An 18,139-nucleotide genomic window follows, 5' to 3' on the forward strand; every position below is an offset into this window, starting at 1 on the left:
GTTTCCAGACAAGGCACCACCGCAGAAGTTTCATGCAAGAACATACCATGCTCCCTGAAATGCCTAAAGGGCATTTTCAACTGAGAAGTGAAAGTTTGGTTCACTTTTTGGTTTGATGCATTTTACTGGAAAATGGTCACTGTTCCTGCCCCCACTGGGGGAGGACTGAGCATATTGTGAAATGTCCTCACCCAGCTCTATCCTTGGATTAGCGGCTCCAAAGAAAAACATGCCTCTCTAAGTCATCCTGTAAGGTGACCCCGAAGTGTGACTTGTCACACCATCCCGCCTTCTTTACCCCCTGAGCCGTGGAGGGCAGCCTGGCCTGATGCACCAAGGATTCATGCTCACAGATGATCCAGGGCATGTTCTAAACATTAACTTTACTTCCAGCCAAGTCATGGCCTCTGTGGAACCTGCCAGAGCAGAAGCTTACCTGCCCCCGGGGTGGGCAGAGGGAGCAGGTGATGGGGACTGTTTAACACTTTGTCCCTGGAATAAGATCTCTGTGAATCTAGTGCTAATTTCGTGTGTGTAACCTTGTCAGGCGAAGGCATTTCTGTAACTCCTCCGCTCTGCATATAAAAGATTAAGACCCTGAGGTTTCAGGACCAGGTCGTGGCCTCTGAGAGCCCCAGAGCTGAGGAAACAGGAGTTACAATACTTGCCTTCCGTTACAACACATCAAGGCAGCAGCAGATTCATCTCAAAGGTAAAGGATGTTGAACTTGATGTGGATGGGAACCTGGCGGAGGTTCATCTCACTCTTCGGCAGGGAGGGAAGTGGATGGGCCCCTTGTAAGCCTGTAAACCTGTCTTTCTCAGCGGCTGGGATTCAGCTTTCCCCCGGAACCCCCTTGCTTGCATCTGCTTGGGAATGACTCACAAATCCTAATGGGGCTTTTCCATATCTAATTTATATAATTAGATGATGCAATCAAAACAAGTTAAACTGTGAGAAAGCCAGAAATCAGTGCCAGTGTCCGCTTAACCAGGCTCTGAAAAAAATAGTACATATGGATAGTGAGATGCCAATACCCCAAAGAAATGAACACCCTCAAGGAATGTTCAAATAGAGATGCTCGACCACAGTGGGCTTCTCGGGAGACTAGCACTGAGGAGGCTGTACCTTAGCTTCGGCCTTTGTAATTCTAAAGCAGAGCTGCTTAAACTGCACAGGAGTCATGCACAGGAGTCATCTGGGGATGAGATGAAAATGCAGGGTTTGATTCCGATCTGGGCCTTGATAAATTCTGCACTTGTACCAACTCCGTGGTGATGCCAGTGCTGCTGGTTCACGGGACAATCGGGTGGCAGGGCTCACTGGGGTCTTAGTGACAGTATATAATCTTTGAGACTTTTCCATGCCTGAATCTTATCAAATCAGCAGAGTCAAAATGCATTTTACCAAAAGCATTTTCTGTTCTGTTTTTAAAGTTTTTATTTTTAAATTAACACACAGTAAAAAATGATTCTTTTGTCTGTACTCAGTTCTATGAATTTTAACATACATACAGCTTCACGTAACCACCGCCATGAAGAATGCAGAACAATTACATCAGGTTCTCCACAGTTCCTTCATGCTTTGCCTCTGCAGTCATACCCTCCCCAACCTCTAATCCCAGGCAGTCATGATAGTTTTGTCTTTTCAAGAATACCATATAAATGGGATCACAGAAAACATATACCAACCAGCCCGGGCAACATGGCAAGACCCCGTCTCTACAAAAAATACCAAAATTACCCAGGTGTGGTAGTGCACACCTGTAGCCCCAGCCACTCTGGAGGCTGAGATGGGAGGATCACCTGGAGCTGGAGAAGGTCAAAGCTGCAGTTAGCCGTGATCGTGCCCCTGCACTCCAGACTGTGCAGCAGAGTGAGACTCTGTCTCAGTTTAAAAAAAAAAAAGGAAAGAAAAGAAAAGTAAGAAAGAAAATATATACCATTTTGAGATTGCCTTGTTCTACCGAGCATAATGCCTTTGAGATCCATCCAAGTTATTGCATGTGTTGAAGTTTGTTCCCTCTTATTGCTGCACAATATTCCATTGTATGAATGTCTGACAGATTTTTATCCATTCATCCATTGAAGAACTATCAGGTTGTTTCTTTTTGGCAATCACGAATAGAGCTGTGTACAGGTGTGCAAGTTTTTGCTTGAATACAAGTTTACATTTCTCTAGTCTAAATACCTAGAAGTAGAATTGCTGTGTCATATGGTGAGTATAGTTTAACTTTATAAGAAACTACAGCCGGCTGGGCGTAGTGGCTCACGCCTGTAATCCCAGCACTTTGGGAGGCCTAGGTGGGTGGATCACCCGAAGGTCAGGAGTTCGAGATCAACCTGGCCAATATGGTGAAACCCCGTCTCTACTAAAAATATAAAAAATTAGCCAGGTGTGATGGTGGGTGCCTGTAATCCCAGCTACTTGGGAGGCTGAGGCAGGAGAATCGCTTGAACCTGGGAGGCGGATGTTGCAGTGAGCCAAGATTGCACCATTGCACTCCAGCCTGGGCAACAAGAGGGAAACTTCTTCTCAAAATAAATAAATTAATTAATTAAATAAAAAAGAAAAGAAACTGCTGCCAAACTGTTTTTCACAATAATACCTGTACCATTCTGCAGTCCTGCCAGCAATGTGTGAGAGTTCCAATTCCCTTTCTCCCTGGAACCAGAGGACTTCTCAGAGCTCTTTCTACCCTTGTTCCCACTTCTGGGTTGCCTTGAGTCTAAACTGGGGATACCAGAGTAAAAATAGAAAATTTAGCACTGTTCAATGGTAATTGGAATTCTGGGGTTTTTCCTCTAATCTACCTGCTGCTGTTTACTTTTCAGAGTCCTGAAACAGCTGCGCCACACATTCTGTCCAGGCTGCATTCTTTGGAGGGACAGGTTAGGGTATGCTTCCTCCATCTTACTTGGAACTGGAACCCTTCTGTTCTATTTCAAGCCCCAATCATAAAGAAAAATGTAAAAGGCGGTTAAACATACTTTTGGATATGTGAAAAATAATCATGAAATACTTGCTCTCAGGAGGTGTTGAATAGGCAAGAGGTACATGAGCAGTGTGCACAGTCAGCTGGTGTGCATTGAACCTCCCTAGCCAAGAGCCACAAGCACGCTCAGTGTAAGCCAAAAGCCTCTTTTAAAAAAGCAACTCTCAGATTTCTCAATTTGAGTTTAATACTCTGGGTAACTGAGACTTGGGAAATCAAATTGCTGGCACAGCGTTAAGGCTTGCGAGGGACAAATGTTCCTTTGTTCTTGTTGATTTGCTGAACGTGAATTGGCTCCCGGGGCAGCACAGATGCCTCACAGGCGGTCAAGTGCGACACATTTGGTTCGACTGAATCGATGTCTTCACATCCCTTCATGCGGTTGTTCTCTGTAAGTGTTAATTAATTTGTTGATTTTGTGAAGTAAAATTCCTAATGGTTATGGAGGTTATGGTTTGTCCAAGTTGGTGCTGATTCACTGGACGCAGCAGCACGAATTCTCTCAAGTACAAGATTAGATGGTGTTTTGGGCAGAGGGGATACAGAGGAATAGAGCTATTTACTTATCAAGAGCTTTCCAACTATGGACAGTCTCCTCATCACACTTCTACTAGGAGGAGCAGTTGTCCTCATTGTAGACACCAGGAAACCGAAACACAAATACTCACGGAAACACGTTACCTGTGAAGGAATGGGCTAAACCCTAATGACAAGATGCTAACAGTCTCCCAGTAGGTTAGAGCCAGGGAACTTGAACTTCTAGTCCAAAGACAGAAGAAGCTTTTTACCTATGTTTACTGAGGAATAACTTATGTGTAGTGAAATTCACTCATATAAAATGTAGAGTTTGGTAAGTTTTAGCAATTGTACACTGCTATATAATCAACACTATAAACAAGACACAGGCTGGGCACAGTGGCTCACACCTGTAATCCCAGCACTTTTGAAGACCAAGGCGGATGGATCACCTGAGGTCAGGAGTTTGAGACCAGCCTGGCCAACATGGTGAAACCCTGTCTCTACTAAAAATACAAAAATTAGCCTGGCGTGGTAGTAGGCACCTGTAATCCCAGATACTGGGGAGGCTGAAGCAGGAGAATCGCTTGAACCCAGGAGGTGGAGGTTGCAGTGAGCTGAGATCGTGCCACTGCAATCCAGCCTGGGTGACAGAGTGAAACTCGTTCTAAATAAATAAATAAATAAATAACAAGACACAGAACATTTCCATTACCCTAAAGAGTGCCCCCATGCTCCTTTGCCGTCAGTCCCCTCCCCCAACTCGACCTCAGCCAATCCCCAATCTGTTTCTGCAACTCTTTGTTCTGCAAGATTTCCACTGCAGGTCTCTGCACAGGTCACTTCCTGCACCCTGGGTGCTCCTGCCCGCTCATCCTGCAAGTCCCTCCCCCTAGAAGGAGCCCCAAACCCTCGGCCAGGTCAGGGCACCCTCCTTGTGTGTCCCATTTCAGTGCCTGTCACGTGAAGTGCCAGTGCCTCACTCCCTGTTATCTGAAGTCCCCTGAGGAGGGGCCCTGTCTTATCCCAGTGTCAGCCGTTTAGAGTGAAGAAGGATGGGGTATTAGATATTTGTTTGTTTGTTTGTTTGTTTGTTTGTTTGTTTTAGACAGGGTCTCGCTTTGTCCCCCAGGCTGGAGTGCAGTGGTACAAACATGGCTCACTTTAGCCTTGACCTCTTGGGCTCAAGCAATCTTCCTACCTCAGCCTCCTGAGTAGCTGGGACCACAGGCACGTAGCACTACGCCCAGCTAATTTTTTATTTTTTATTTTTATAGAGACAGGATCTCTGTATGTTGCCCAGCCTGGTCTCAAACTACTGGGATCAAGTGATCCTCCAGCCTCAGCCTCCCAAAGTGCTGGGATTACAGGCGTGAGCCACTGCACCCGGCTTAAATATATTTAATCCCCTCTTTCTGCCTTATTTTTATCTTTTCCTAAAAGTGTATTTCTAAAGCTATCATTAATTGTGTTTCTTTGAAGCTACAAAATTGGTGATAGTAGCCACTACAGTTCTGCTCATAGTGAGGACAATGACTAAAACAAGTTAAGAAGACAAGGTAGTTTGTTTAAAAGTGAAATGCATTTTTTCTTAGAGATTTTACTTGTTTTCACCATTGTGTCAGCAGCATTTTCCAGCAAAACACACACACACAGCTGGTTAGTTTGTAAAATAACGTTATGCGGATGGAGGTAGAGATGGATGTCACTCTTCAACCCAAAGGGAGCTCTGCTATTTCTTAGAAAAACATATATCTCCCATTTTACACATGTGGGACACCTCCCAGTGAGTGGGCATGGTGAGGCTTATCTCTGACGTATCAGAAGTGAAAGAACACAGGACAAACGCTCTTACCCAGTGCTCCTCTGGGCATGGCCCTACATAGGACATGGTTCAACTTAAGAACTTCTACTGTCACCCAAGCTTTCCTAAATGGTGGCCAACAGACCAAGGATAGAGATAAATGAATCTGTCATATACCCAAGAAGCCACACACTCAATATTGTGTGTAAATAAAGATTCACACTTATTCAAGGTTGTCAATGACATTTAATTAGCTCAGACTAATGATGTCCCTATGCCAGACTAATGAATCCCTATGCCAGACAACAGTCAGAAAAATGAGTGGGCCAGGACCAAGCTCATCAGTTATATTTATTCAGAACTTTATAAATTGCAGAACACTTTCACACTTAGGGTCAAACTCGGTCTTCAGAGAAATTTTAAAGATGAGAAAACTGAGGCCAGGAGAACCCACGTGACAAACAGACGGTGCATCAAGGCAGTGGAAACACAGGTCTGGAGTGAACATCTGGCTTCAAACCCCTTTCTCCTTCTACCCTGCCCCACTGTCCCGGTCTGTCTTTCTGAGAGCTGTGGCCCAGACCTCTATGCTGAGTTCCAGACCCATGTGTCAGGCGCCCCTCCAGTGCTTCCCCCTGGGGGTCGGCACCCAGAAAACTCAAACTCCATCCATCCAGCACAACCTGAGCCCACTCCCCATAGCCCTCCTCCTCCTCCGTTTCCCATCTGTGCACAGGCACAGCCAGGGCCGTACCCACTGACACCCCTTCTCCTTCATTTTCCACACAGAGTTTCCTGTGAATCTGTCCACTCTTCATCATCTTTGCCCCTCCCGCCCTGGTCACAGCATCGCTCTGGGCTCCTCCAGCAGCCCAGTTCCTCCTCCCCCTGCATCTGCTCTCACCTCTTCAGTCTCTGCCCCCAGAACATCTGGCAAAATGCCTGTCTGGACCCACCATTTCCCCACTGAAAGCCCTTCCTGGGATAAGGTCCAAATCCTCTCTGGGGCATGCCAGGCCAGCTTCTCCAGGCTGCCATCTCCCCACACTCTTCTGCAGGGGTTCCCACCAGCAGACAGGAACATCTGCAGCCCCTGCTTTTGAGCTTTCTACTATATCCACTCAGCTGGTCTGAAAGTTAAGCAGAGTTTCTGCATGTAATAAGTGAGCATTTTGAGTGTCTGATATGTATAATTCCACACACAAGAGCCCACATGTGTGCACGCACACACACACACACACACCTCAAAGCAGCTTGCTCTGGGGTGTCAGGCACTGGAACCATTTTCTCTGATAAACCCCTTTAGTAAAGGGCCTGGAAACTTTCAGAAGTCTGAAGCCTGTCACTCCTCAAATATCTCACCTAAAAGATGAAGAAGGTCATGGCCATCTCATGTGGATGTTGTGATAACGAAATGGACTTAGGTGCACAAAATTCCTGGTGCATGTTCCTGCTACCAGAAGTTGAGAAACAATTCTTCTGTGAGGAGGAAGGAAGGGCAGAGGCGTTTGCCAGGTGCCAGCTTGTGGAAGGTCTGCACTCACATCTCACTGTGTCCTGACAACCAGCCAGCAGCAAGCACTGAGGCCACCATTGTCCTCCCACTTGCAGAGGTCCTGTGGCTGGCCAGGTCTGTCTCATGTCAACAGCAGGGTCAGGATACCTATACCCTGCAGAGTCTCAGGGATCGTGGTTTATGGGGGTTCAGCTTCTATTTTTTTTTATTTCAATAGCTTTAGGAGTACAAGTGGGTTTTGGTTACATGGATAAATTGTATAGTGTTTAAGTCTTGGCTTTTAGTGCACTTGTCACCCAAATAGTGTACATGGCACCCAATAAGTGACATTTTATCCCTAACCTCTTTCCTTCTGAGTCTCCAATGCCCATTATACCACTCTGTTTGCCTTTATAAACCCGTGGCTTAGCTCCCACTTATAAGTGAGAATATGCAGTATTTGGTTTTCCATTCCAGAGTTACTTCATTAGGATAATGGCCTCAGTTCCATCCGAGTTGCTGCAAAAGACATTATTTTGTTCTTTTTTAGGCTGAGTAGTATTCCATTACACACACACACACACACATAAAACATTTTCTTGATCCAGTCATAAGTTAATGAGCACTTAGTTTGACTCCATATCTTTGCAATTGTGAATTGTGCTGTGATAAACAAACACATTCAGGTGTCTTTTTTATATAATTACTTCTTTTCCTTTGGGTAGGTACCCAGTAGTCAGAATTGCTGGATCAAATGGTAGATCTACTCTCAGTTCTTTGAGAAATCTCCATACTGTTTTCCAAAGAGGTTGTACTAATTTACATTCCTACCAACAGCATATAAGTGTTCTCTTTTCTCTGCATCTGCACCAACACCTATTAGTTTTTTGACTTTTAAACAGTCAAATTGGAGTAAGGTGGATTGGAGTAAGATGGTAGGTATCTCATTGTGGTTTTAATTTACATTTCCCTGATGATGAGTGATGTTGAGCATTTCTTCATATGTTTTTTGGTTATTTGTATGGCTATTTTCCTTTTTAGGGGATGAACAATCAATACACCCGTCGGGAGGTCTTCTGCCGGAACACCTGCCATGATCTCAAGCGTTTCTGGGAAAGGGAAATTGGCAAACAGACTTACTACCGAGAATCAGAGGAACGTCGTCTGGGAAGAAGCGCACTGAGAAAGTATGTGGCTTGTTTGTCTACTTTTTAGAATTAATTAATTTTTAAAATACATCTTATAATTTAGAACAGTTTTAGGTTCACAGCAAAATTGAGCAGAAGGTACTAAGAGTTCCCTGAGCCCCCACGCAATTGCCCCACTGTCAACATCTGCACCAGTGGTACCTTTGTGACTGTCGATGAGCTTTCACTGACTTTCAAGTCATTATTATCTTGTCTGTTTTGTAAGAGCAAAATTAATTTCCCCAGAAGAATGCCAGATGGGCATCTTAGAGGAGGTAATTATTTTAATTTTCCATGCTTACATTCCTTTAATTCTTATCTTTATGAACTGGAAAACTCTCTCCACTCTGTCACCATGTCACCTTCTAGCACATGAGGTTACACTAAATGAGGCAGGGGTGGGGGTACAAACACTATGTCTGTGAAAAGCAATCAAGCAAAGGAAGCAGTGCCCAGTTCTCAGTGCCCATTTAGGTGAAAACACAAGATGGCCTGCTTGGTTCCTGGAGGGGAAGGCGGGGTCTCCCCTTGTGTGCATCCCTGTTCTGGCCCAGTGAGTCTGCCGAGCAGTGGAGTGCAGTGACTCCCGTGGGCAAACGAGGGTCACCTTGCTGTGGAAGCAGTGCAGGCTCACTGCCCTCACACACACACTGCAGAAAGCCATCATGGGCTGCAGGGAGGGACCGCCCTTTTGAGCTCTATCCCCTCAAAGGGAACAGCTCAGCCAGCTGTCTGACGAGGCCATGGCTTATGTGTGGTAAGGGAGTATGAGACCTTGTGTGCTGTCCAGACAGCAGGGCCCATGACTCCATGGCCACTGGACTGATGGCATGCCTTAATTCACAGGTGGTAAACTTACTGCTGCCTTCCCAAAGCCTCTCCTGAGCCCTGGAGGGGAACCCAGTCTCCCACTTGTAGAGACCTGCTCAGCCTTATTCCCGACTACCATCCCACCTGCTGAAGTACAGAAGTAGGGCATAGAAAGCTGACTTGGGTGGCCAGTCATTTCTGCAGTTCCTGCCATCTTCGTCCCCCAGGCTACGCCACTCAGAGTCCTGTACCATGTGTGGGTTCCCTGGGGAGCAGGCAAAAGGCCTCAGGTGAAGTGAAATTGGCCCAAGGAAGATGCAGAAACCAAAGGCTCCAAGAGAGGCACAAGCCAAGGGGTGAACAAAACAGCCTCTGAAGCAAATTGTGCAGGCTGTTAAAACATTAAAAATATATACATGCGGCCGGGTGCGGTGACTCACGCCTGTAATCCCAGTACTTTGGGAGGCTGAGGTGGGCGGATCACCTGAGGTCGAGAGTTTGAGACCAGCCCGACCAACAAGGAGAAACCCCATCTCTACTAAAAATACAAAATTAGCTAGGCGTGGTGGTGCATGCCTGTAATCCCAGCTACTCGGGAGGCTGAGGCAGGAGAATCACTTGAACCCGGGAGGCAGAGGTTGTGGTGAGCCGAGATCTTGCCATTGCACTCCAGCCTGGGTGAAAAGAGCAAAACTCTGTCTCAAAAAGAAAAAAATATATATATATATGTATATATATATATACACACACACACACACACACATACACATATGCAGTATCTATCTATGCATATAACAAAAGAATGCAAGAAGATAAACTTTCTGGTTGATAGGGTGGCAGAAGACTTTAGCTTATTTGTTCTCCTCACCCTCTTCTGATTTGACTCTGGGTAGCCAGGCTCCAGAGGCTCTGCTCTAATTAATACTCTGTGTTGTCCCTTCACAAAATGGAATGTTAGTTCCCCTCCCTCTTCTGCACTCCCATTTAACAATCCAGGATCTAATATGGCAGCAGCAATACGCCAAAGGAAGACATTCCTTAGAGGAGAAAAACAAGATGAAAACAAAATTGCAAGAGTGGGCAAGGGTGGGAACAAGCTCAGAATAGTGGTGAACAGCAGAGACTTTGCAGCTGGTTGCCTGGGCTCACCCTTTTGGGTCCCTGGGGTGAGCAACCAAATCTCCCTGGGTCTCAGTGTCCTCATCATTATTTTCATCATAGAGAAGCAGACACTAAGAGAAGTAAGAGGGATGCTGGAGAGTTACTGCCCTTTGAGTGTGGGCAGAGGGAGTGCAGACTTGATCTTCTTTCATTAGCAGATGGAGCACCTGGGCTACTGATGCACACAGGGGTGTGTACAAACCTCCCCCATTTTGGAACTGGTCAGGGAGGTGACACAGATGCTGCCGTCTCCCGCCTGTCCACTACAGGATCTGAGCGTTTCTTTCTGCAGTCTTCTGGGGGTCCCAGCTTCAGAGCTGGTTCACTTGGCCCGTGGGCACCAGCAGCTTGTTGAGCTGCTGTGCAGATGTGTTGGCATGCTGGTTGGCAGCCCGCACTCTGAGGTCCAGCCCTCCAGGTAACTAGCATGGCACCCTCCAATCTCATCTCTCAGGGAAGAGAGAGTTGGGCAAATGTAGGAGAATGGACAAGAGCATTCTAGGCAGAAGAAATGCCATGTGCAAACACCCCGACGCAAGGGAACAGCTTGCCCTATTTGTGGAATGGAGAAACCACCATTTTTATATATTGCTCGTGTATTCTCCAAAGTCCCTACTGCAGTGCTGAACATATAATAAGTGCTCAAGAAAAGCATGCTTGACTGGATCCAAGAAAACCATGGAATTGGCTCTTGGATGGGTCTTCGCTGCCTACTTACTTTGGCCCAGCACTCACTCCCATTCCTGGCTTCCTTGCCAGGCTGATCTCCTTTGACCCCCACCCCCATCAATTCTCCTCCCTCAGCTGACCCCTCTTCCCATGCTAGTCCTTGAATCACCAGTCCTTCAGCTTCTGGCTAGGTTCTGTCAACAGGAGATGAGAGGACTGGAGGCTAAGTCTGCCTATTTCTTCCCCACACCCTTCCTGCCCTGGGTCCTGTTTTCTAGCAGTGACTTCATCTCTCCTGGACTACAGCTCCTGCTGCAGAGCCCCTCCCCCATGACTCCAGGCTCCAAAACACAAGTGAAAAGGGATTGGTAGAAAGAAGCTATTGACATTTGGCAACACCTAATGAAAGTAAATTGGATCTAATGATCATTAATATCTGCTAACATCAAAAAAAGTGATCTATAACCAGACAGATTTGATGGCCGTCCATTATATCACCCGTAATGTAGTTTTGTCAAAAAAAAAAAAAATCCGGATCTAATCAAACTTCTAGTGCTAGCCACTAATTAACAGCATATACAGGAAACAGAGGAATGGGTTAGAGTCACACAGGAATACAGTCAGCAAAATTCAAACTGTGCATACTCTGCAGAACAAACAATCTGGTTTCAAAAAAAGAAAACAAAAACTTCAAGGGAAGGGGAAAGATGAGGGAGAATTTCCAGATTAAAGAAATCCTAAAAGATATAGCAACAAATAAGAATGTGTGCGCTTTATTCGGGTCCTGATTCAACCAACCTAATGTTCAACATTAAAAGACAATCAGAATTGTGAACCAATGGAATATTTATTTGATGATATCAAGTACCTCTGGTTAATTTTTTAAGTGTGATAATGGCAAGGTAGTTTCTTTTTAAAGGAGTTATTATATTTAAGGACAAAATAGCTAAAAGCAGTTATTTTGTTTAACATGCAGGAGAAGGGAGATACGGGAAACAAGATCAGCCTTAAGCTGAGGAAGCTGGGGAGTGGCTATAGGGGAGTTCTTAGATTACTAGTTTCTCTACTTTTTTGTATGCTTGAAATCTTCTACTACAAAGGTTTTCTAAAAAACGTTGTCTTGAAAAAAAAGAGTGCAATTCCCTTTCCCTTCTTCCTCACCACCTCTTCACAATCCAAGTAGTTCCATTAATTTTTTCTGTATGTATTTTGAGGCTACTTTATTAGGTGCATGCATATTTAGAAGTGTAATATCTTCACGGTGAGGTGAACCTTTTTATTATTAGGCAGTGACTTTATCCCTGATGATTTTTTGTTTGAAGATCTTTTTATCAACAGACTTTATAACTGTATTAACAGACTTTATATTAAGTCTGTTAATATAGCCAAACCAACCTTGTTTTTATTAGCATTTGCCTTATATATCTTTTTTCCGTTTTCTTATTTTCAACTTATCTCTGTCCTTATAATTTAGATGTGTCTTTTTTAAACAGCATATAGTTGTCTGAGCACGGTGGCTCATGCCTGTAATCCCAGCACTCTGGGAATCCAAGGCAGGTAGAACACTTGAGTTTGAGACCAGGCTGGGCAATATGGCAAAACTCTGTCCCTATGAAAAATACAAAAATTGGCCAGGCATGCTACCACGAGCCTGTAGTCCCAGCTACTGGGGGGGAAAGGGGCAGTGGGGCTGAAATAGGAGGATCACTTGAGCCTCGGGAGGTCGAGGCTGCAGTGAGCCATGATCGTGCCACTGCAATCCAGCCTGGGCAACAGAGACCCCTCCTTCTCAAAAAAAAAAAACTACATAGTTGGATTGGATGTTTTTCTAATCCGACATATTTTAGTATAAATTGGTGAGTTTAGTCCTTTTTCATTTATTGTAACTGGCTTGTTTCTACCATCTTAGTTACTTAGAGTGCTTTATGATTTCCCTTTTCTGTATTCCTATTTTTTTCTTACTCTTTGAATTGATATCCATATCTCCTTAATAGATAAGAACTATTTTACTAGTTTCTTCTCTCATCTTTATCATTGTCTTCTTTTCATTTCCTTTGGGTTTATTCTTTTGCAGATATGTTCTCAATTTTGATCAAGTCTAATTTATGAGAAAATTTTCTTTTCTTTTTTTTTTTTTTTTTTTTGAGACAGAGTCTCACTCTGTCGCCCAGTGCAGTGGCTCGATCTTGGCCCACTGCAAGCTCCATCTCCCAGGTTGGCGCCATTCTCCTGCCTCAGCCTCCCAAGTAACTGGGACTACAGGCGCCTGCCACCATGCCCAGCTAATTTTTTGTATTTTTTAGTAGAGACGGGGTTTCACCGTGTTAGCCAGGATGGTCTCAATCTTCTGACCTCGTGATCCGCCCGCCTCGGCCTCCCAAAGTGCTGGGATTACAGGTGTGAGCCACCGTGCCCAGCTGAGAAAAATTTCTTTTACAGATTTTGCTTTTGTTGTATCTAAGAAGACTCTGCCTATCCCAAGGTCACAAAGATTGTCTTCTGTTTTATTTCTAGAAGCCTTATGAATTTAAGTTTTACATTTAGATTAATAATATCTTTTGACTTAATTTTTAATATAATGGGAGGTACAGCGTGCAGTTCACTTTTTTTGCATATCCAGTGGTTCCAGCACCATTTGCTGAAAAGACTATCCTTTCTCCACTACATTGTCTTTGCACGTTTGTTGAAAATTAATAACTCATCTATGTGTAGGAATGTTTTTGGACCTTTTCTGTCCCATTGATCTATTTGTCCATTGGCCCAATGTCACACTGCTTTGATTACTTAGGTTTATAATAATTCTTGAAGTCAGGTGGTGTAAGTCTTACAACTTTTTCAAAATTGTTTTGGTTATCCTAGGTTATCTGCATTTTCATATGAATTTTGGAATCAACTTGTCAATTTCTGTTATGTAAAACAGCCTGCTGGTTTGATTGGGATGGAATTGAATCTGTAGGTCAATTTAGGGAGAAATGACGTCCTGATAATATTTACAGTATCTGATATATGAACACAATATATACGTCCCTTTATTTAGGTCTGTTTTAATATCTCTCAGCAATGGTTTGCAGTTTTCAGCACATAAGTCATATATATCTTTTGTCAGATTTACCTCTATTTTGTATTTTTGATATTATTATAATTGCTTTTTTTAAATTTTAATTTATGGTTGTTTCTTTGATTTATGGGTTATTTAGAATTTGTTATTTAGTTTCAAAATGTTTAGGGGACTTTCCAGATATCTTTCTGTTTTTAAGTCTAATTTAATTATTGCAGACAGGGAATATATTGAACCCTTTTAAATTTATTGAGACTTGTTTTATAGCCCAGAATATTTTCTGTCTTTGTAAATATTCCATGTATGTTTGAAAAAGAATGTGTGCTCTGCCGTTGTTAGGGAGAATATTCTATAAATATTGATTATATCAAGTTGGTTGATAGTGTTGTTCAAGTGTTTTATATCTTTATCATTTACTGATTATTGAAAGACAGGTATTGAAATCTCTGCTATAAATACAGATTTGTCTATTTCTCCTTGCAGTTCTATCACATTTTGCTTCATGTATTTTGAAGTTCTGTTATTAGGTACATAAATGTTTCAGATTGTTATATCATCTTGATGAATTGACCCCCTTATTACAAAATGACCCTCTTTCTCTTTGGTAATATTTTTTGCTATGAAATCTACTTTGATATTAATATAACCACACCAGCCTTCTTTGATTAGGTTTAGCATGGACTATCTCTTCGTCCTTTTACTTTTAACCTATTTTGTCTTCATATTTAAAGTGGATTTCTTATAAGCAGTATATATTTGGATATTGTCTTTTAAAAATCCAATTTGACAGTCTTTGCATTTTTATTGCGTTGTTTACACCATTAACATTAATTGGTATGATTTGTTTTAAATCTACCATCGTGCTATGTGTCCTCTATTTCTCTCATCTGTTGTTTATTCCCTTTTTCTCTTTTTATGCCTTGTTTTGGATCAAGTGAGTATTTTTTATGATTCCATGTTATCTCTTCTGTTGGCTATTTAACTATTGTTCTTTGTGTTTAGTGGTTGCTTTAGGATATATAATACACATCCTTAACTTATCACAGCCTGCCTTCAGGTGATATTTTATCACTTTTTGTGTAGCATAAGAACCTTAAAATGGTATATTCTCATTTCTCCCCTCTTGGCCTTTATGCTATTGTACAAAGTACAACTTTACTTCTACATATGCTATAACCCCACAGTACATCATTAATAGTTTTACTTTCAATGGTGGGCTATTTTTTTTTTTTTTTCCAGACAGAGTCTTACTCCGTCACCCAAGCTGAAGTGCAGTGGCACAGTCTCGGCTCACTGCAACCTCCTCCTCCCAGGTTCAAGCAATTCTCCTGCCTCAGCCTTCCGAGTAGCTGGAACTGCAGGCACCCGCCACCATGATCAGCTAATTTTTGTGCTTTTAGTAGAGACGGGGTTTCACCATATTGGCCAGGCTGGTCTCGAACTCCTGACCTTGTGATCTGTGCGCCTTGGCCTCCCAAAGTGCTGGGATTACAGGAGTGAGCCACTGTGCCTGACCACAGTGGGCTATTTTTAAAGCTATTTAAGTAGTTTTAAAAAGTATTAATATATAACCACATCATTGCTTTTCAGATGCTTTTCATTCCATGTGTACATCCAGATTTCCATCTTGTGTCACTTTCCTTCTGTTTGAAGGAATTCCTTTAACATGTCATGTAGTGACAGTCTGCTGGTGATTTCTTTCAGTTTGCATACGTCTAAAAATATCTTTATTTCACCTCTGCTGTTGAAAGATAGGTTTGCTGTGTGAAGAAGTCTAGACTGACAGGTTTACTCTCCCTGACTTCAAATATATTTTCAAAGGAAAATCCAGAGAATTAAGATTAAGTACTTCTAACAAAAATGAGAGCCTGTTTACTCTTACTTATATAAATAAATAAATATGAATAAATTTTATATATATATATATTTAAACTTGCATGTCTTCTGCATGCCTTTTAAAACCTGAACACATACACGCAATTTCAGGGGCTGGGAGGACAGGAAGAAAGCTCTCCTGAACCAAGAGCCATGGAAATGAATGCTCCATCTGTGTGTTTGGTTTCTATTTTCAGGCTCAGAGAAGAATGGAAGCAGAGGCTGGAAACAAAGCTGAGGCTGCGGAACAATCCAGAGGACACTGAAACGAGGACAAATGTTGGCTGAGAGCTTCCTGCTTCATTGACACAAGAAGATGCAAAACACTGAGGTCACTTTGCTAGAAGTCAGTGCAAATTCCTGAGTCCCTTTGCTATACCAATCAGCTCTCACACTATTGTTTCCCCACCTGGGAGAGGACTTACCTGTAAATCCTTTCCCAGTGTTTGATGGCGGTTATTGGCCAAGTCAGTCCTCTGTGCATGGGCGCCAGGTTATTATCCCAAATGTCTCTAAAGATAGCTTATTTAATATGGAAGCTCCATGCAGCATTCCTTGCTTCTATATAATTATCTTCTAATTTTGAAATCCAAATATTTTAAACTCTAAACACACCAAGAGGAATCCTCAACCTTCATGGTCAAACTTTAAACACTGCACAGTGGTATTGCCCCACCATTTCACCTAGGAAACACAGCTTTATGGAATTCTTGTTTTCTTTTTATGAGAAGAAAAATGCACCTATCTGCAGAAATTAAAAAAAGATTATCAATAGTCAAAGTACAATTTGAAAATAAATTGATCTAATATTCTTTTTTCTTCATATAAATTTAATTAGCTTTTTCAAAAGTATGTTTACCAAGAATAATATCAGAATAATTTTAATAAAACTTGGTTGTCCTGTCATCACTATGCACATGCCTTCATTTTATTGCTTTATTTTAATCTCTGCATGTTTGCACTGGTTGGCTCTCTGTCAGCCCAGCCAAAGCATATCTGGCCATTCCACAGAGTGTTTACCACACAGATTCTGGATTTTGAAATGGTACAGTCACTCCCTTGCCATCTCTCAAGTTCAGAAGCACCAGGGTTTGATGCTTCCAAGAGTGCAAACTGTAACTGGGCCTGAGGCAATTATTTTAACCAAGGGAAGGGAGAAGAGATGCAATGATATAAAGTCCTGGGTACTTGCTGGCTGTAAGCAGCACCTGCAAGGCCTTATATACTATACACAGAGGCACTGTTTATGGCAGACGCACCTGACAGCAATAACAAGATAATAAGTTAAGCAAATACACTGAGAATGACATTATGGTCTAAGAAGAATGTGTGTTCGGAGTCCCAAGCTAAGGAATCTGGGAGTGGCCAACCAGGAGTTTCATACCTTAATTGTGAAGGACACCTGAACCCCCAGCCATCCTTTGGAACATAGGTTGTACAGGGGATCAAAGCCTTCTGTTTTGGGTTAGATGGTGGTTGCTAGGTGGAGGGTGCTAAGTGAAAATGCTATATAAACTGCGTGCTTTTTACAAACAGTAGTGGTTCTCTTGTCCAGCCCACTGCTACTGGATCATCCCTATGTAAGTTCCCCCAATAAACCCTATGTCTCATTCACTGTCTCTGAGTGTCTTCTTTGTCTTCTCAGACATGGTGCCATTCCATTGGAGTCAATAGGAGCCTGGCTTGACATAACATTACTAGGAGATGCAGAGAGTCAGGCTGGCCAATTCTGCCAGTGGTGAGTGTGGCGTTGCAGTCTTCTAAGTATCCTAATACAGCATTAAGTATTTCCATCCACATCCCTAGGGAGCCCATTAGGCTTTATCAGGCCAATGGGAACCTCCCAGAGGAAAGCAGGACTGGGGGAGTATTTCCCCAGCTTCCACACTTAATATGATCCAAGGAACAGGGCTTAGAGCCCTCTCTCCCTCTATGGTCTCTTATTCAATCTTGGATTCAATTCAACTAATAAATTACAAATTCAAGCTGGGGAAATTTGAGAATGTTTAGATGAAGAAGGAATTTTTGTTGGGTGTAGGAGGAATGTAGGAATTAAATAGAGGTCGAAAAAAGTAATAGCTTGCGGGGCTGAGAGGCTCTCAGAAGCAAAGGCCTGCCTTCACAAACTGCAAATGCTGTTGCTGGGATTGAAATGCAGTAGAGTGAGGCGGGAAATACAGGTAAAGATTCATTGTGCATTTACTCATTCACCATATGCCAGGCACTGTGCTAGACAACCAGAATCCAGCAGAAAAAAAAAACAGAGGTGTTAGCTCTGGAAGCCACAGTCTAGGGAAGAAGCCACTGGGAGTCACAGCAGGCCATGGTGCCCACACCCTGTGGGAACACACTCTGGACTAAGGAAGATCATATACACATGATCCAGGAGCAGTGAGTATTCAGAGCTGGCAGGTCCTGGGTACTTTGAGGAAATACATTCAGCAAAGTTAGAGTGGGAGTGTGGAGAAGGCACAGCACACAGGGCCTTGCTGGCTGATGGATTTGAGCTTTGCCTAAGGGCACGGGGAGCCCCTGAAGGGTATTAGCAAGGAGACGGCTGGAGCACTG

The 18,139-nt window shown here is 43.1% G+C and overlaps 1 protein-coding gene across 1 annotated transcript; it reads left to right on the forward strand.

The window, feature by feature from the left end:
- Nucleotides 1-648: 648 nt before the first annotated feature.
- FAM240A (family with sequence similarity 240 member A) lies at nt 649-17,186 on the forward strand. Its single transcript, XM_024355267.2, has 3 exons — nt 649-712; nt 7,853-7,998; nt 15,769-17,186. Exons 2-3 carry the CDS (start codon nt 7,856-7,858, stop codon nt 15,857-15,859), a joined length of 234 nt encoding a protein of 77 aa, XP_024211035.2. The 5' UTR covers nt 649-712; nt 7,853-7,855; the 3' UTR covers nt 15,860-17,186.
- Nucleotides 17,187-18,139: the final 953 nt, after the last annotated feature.

Source organism: Pan troglodytes, chromosome 2, assembly GCF_028858775.2.
Source record: "Pan troglodytes isolate AG18354 chromosome 2, NHGRI_mPanTro3-v2.0_pri, whole genome shotgun sequence".
In the NCBI taxonomy this organism is placed as follows: domain Eukaryota; kingdom Metazoa; phylum Chordata; class Mammalia; order Primates; family Hominidae; genus Pan; species Pan troglodytes.

What these genes read in the sequence shown, in the direction of transcription:
- FAM240A (XM_024355267.2), top strand. Translation starts at nt 7,856, where the DNA reads ATGAACAATCAATACACCCGTCGGGAGGTCTTCTGCCGGAACACCTGC. An exon ending in GGAAGAAGCGCACTGAGAAA is followed by an intron (nt 7,999 to 15,768) that starts GTATGTGGCTTG and finishes TTCTATTTTCAG; the next exon opens with GCTCAGAGAAGAATGGAAGC.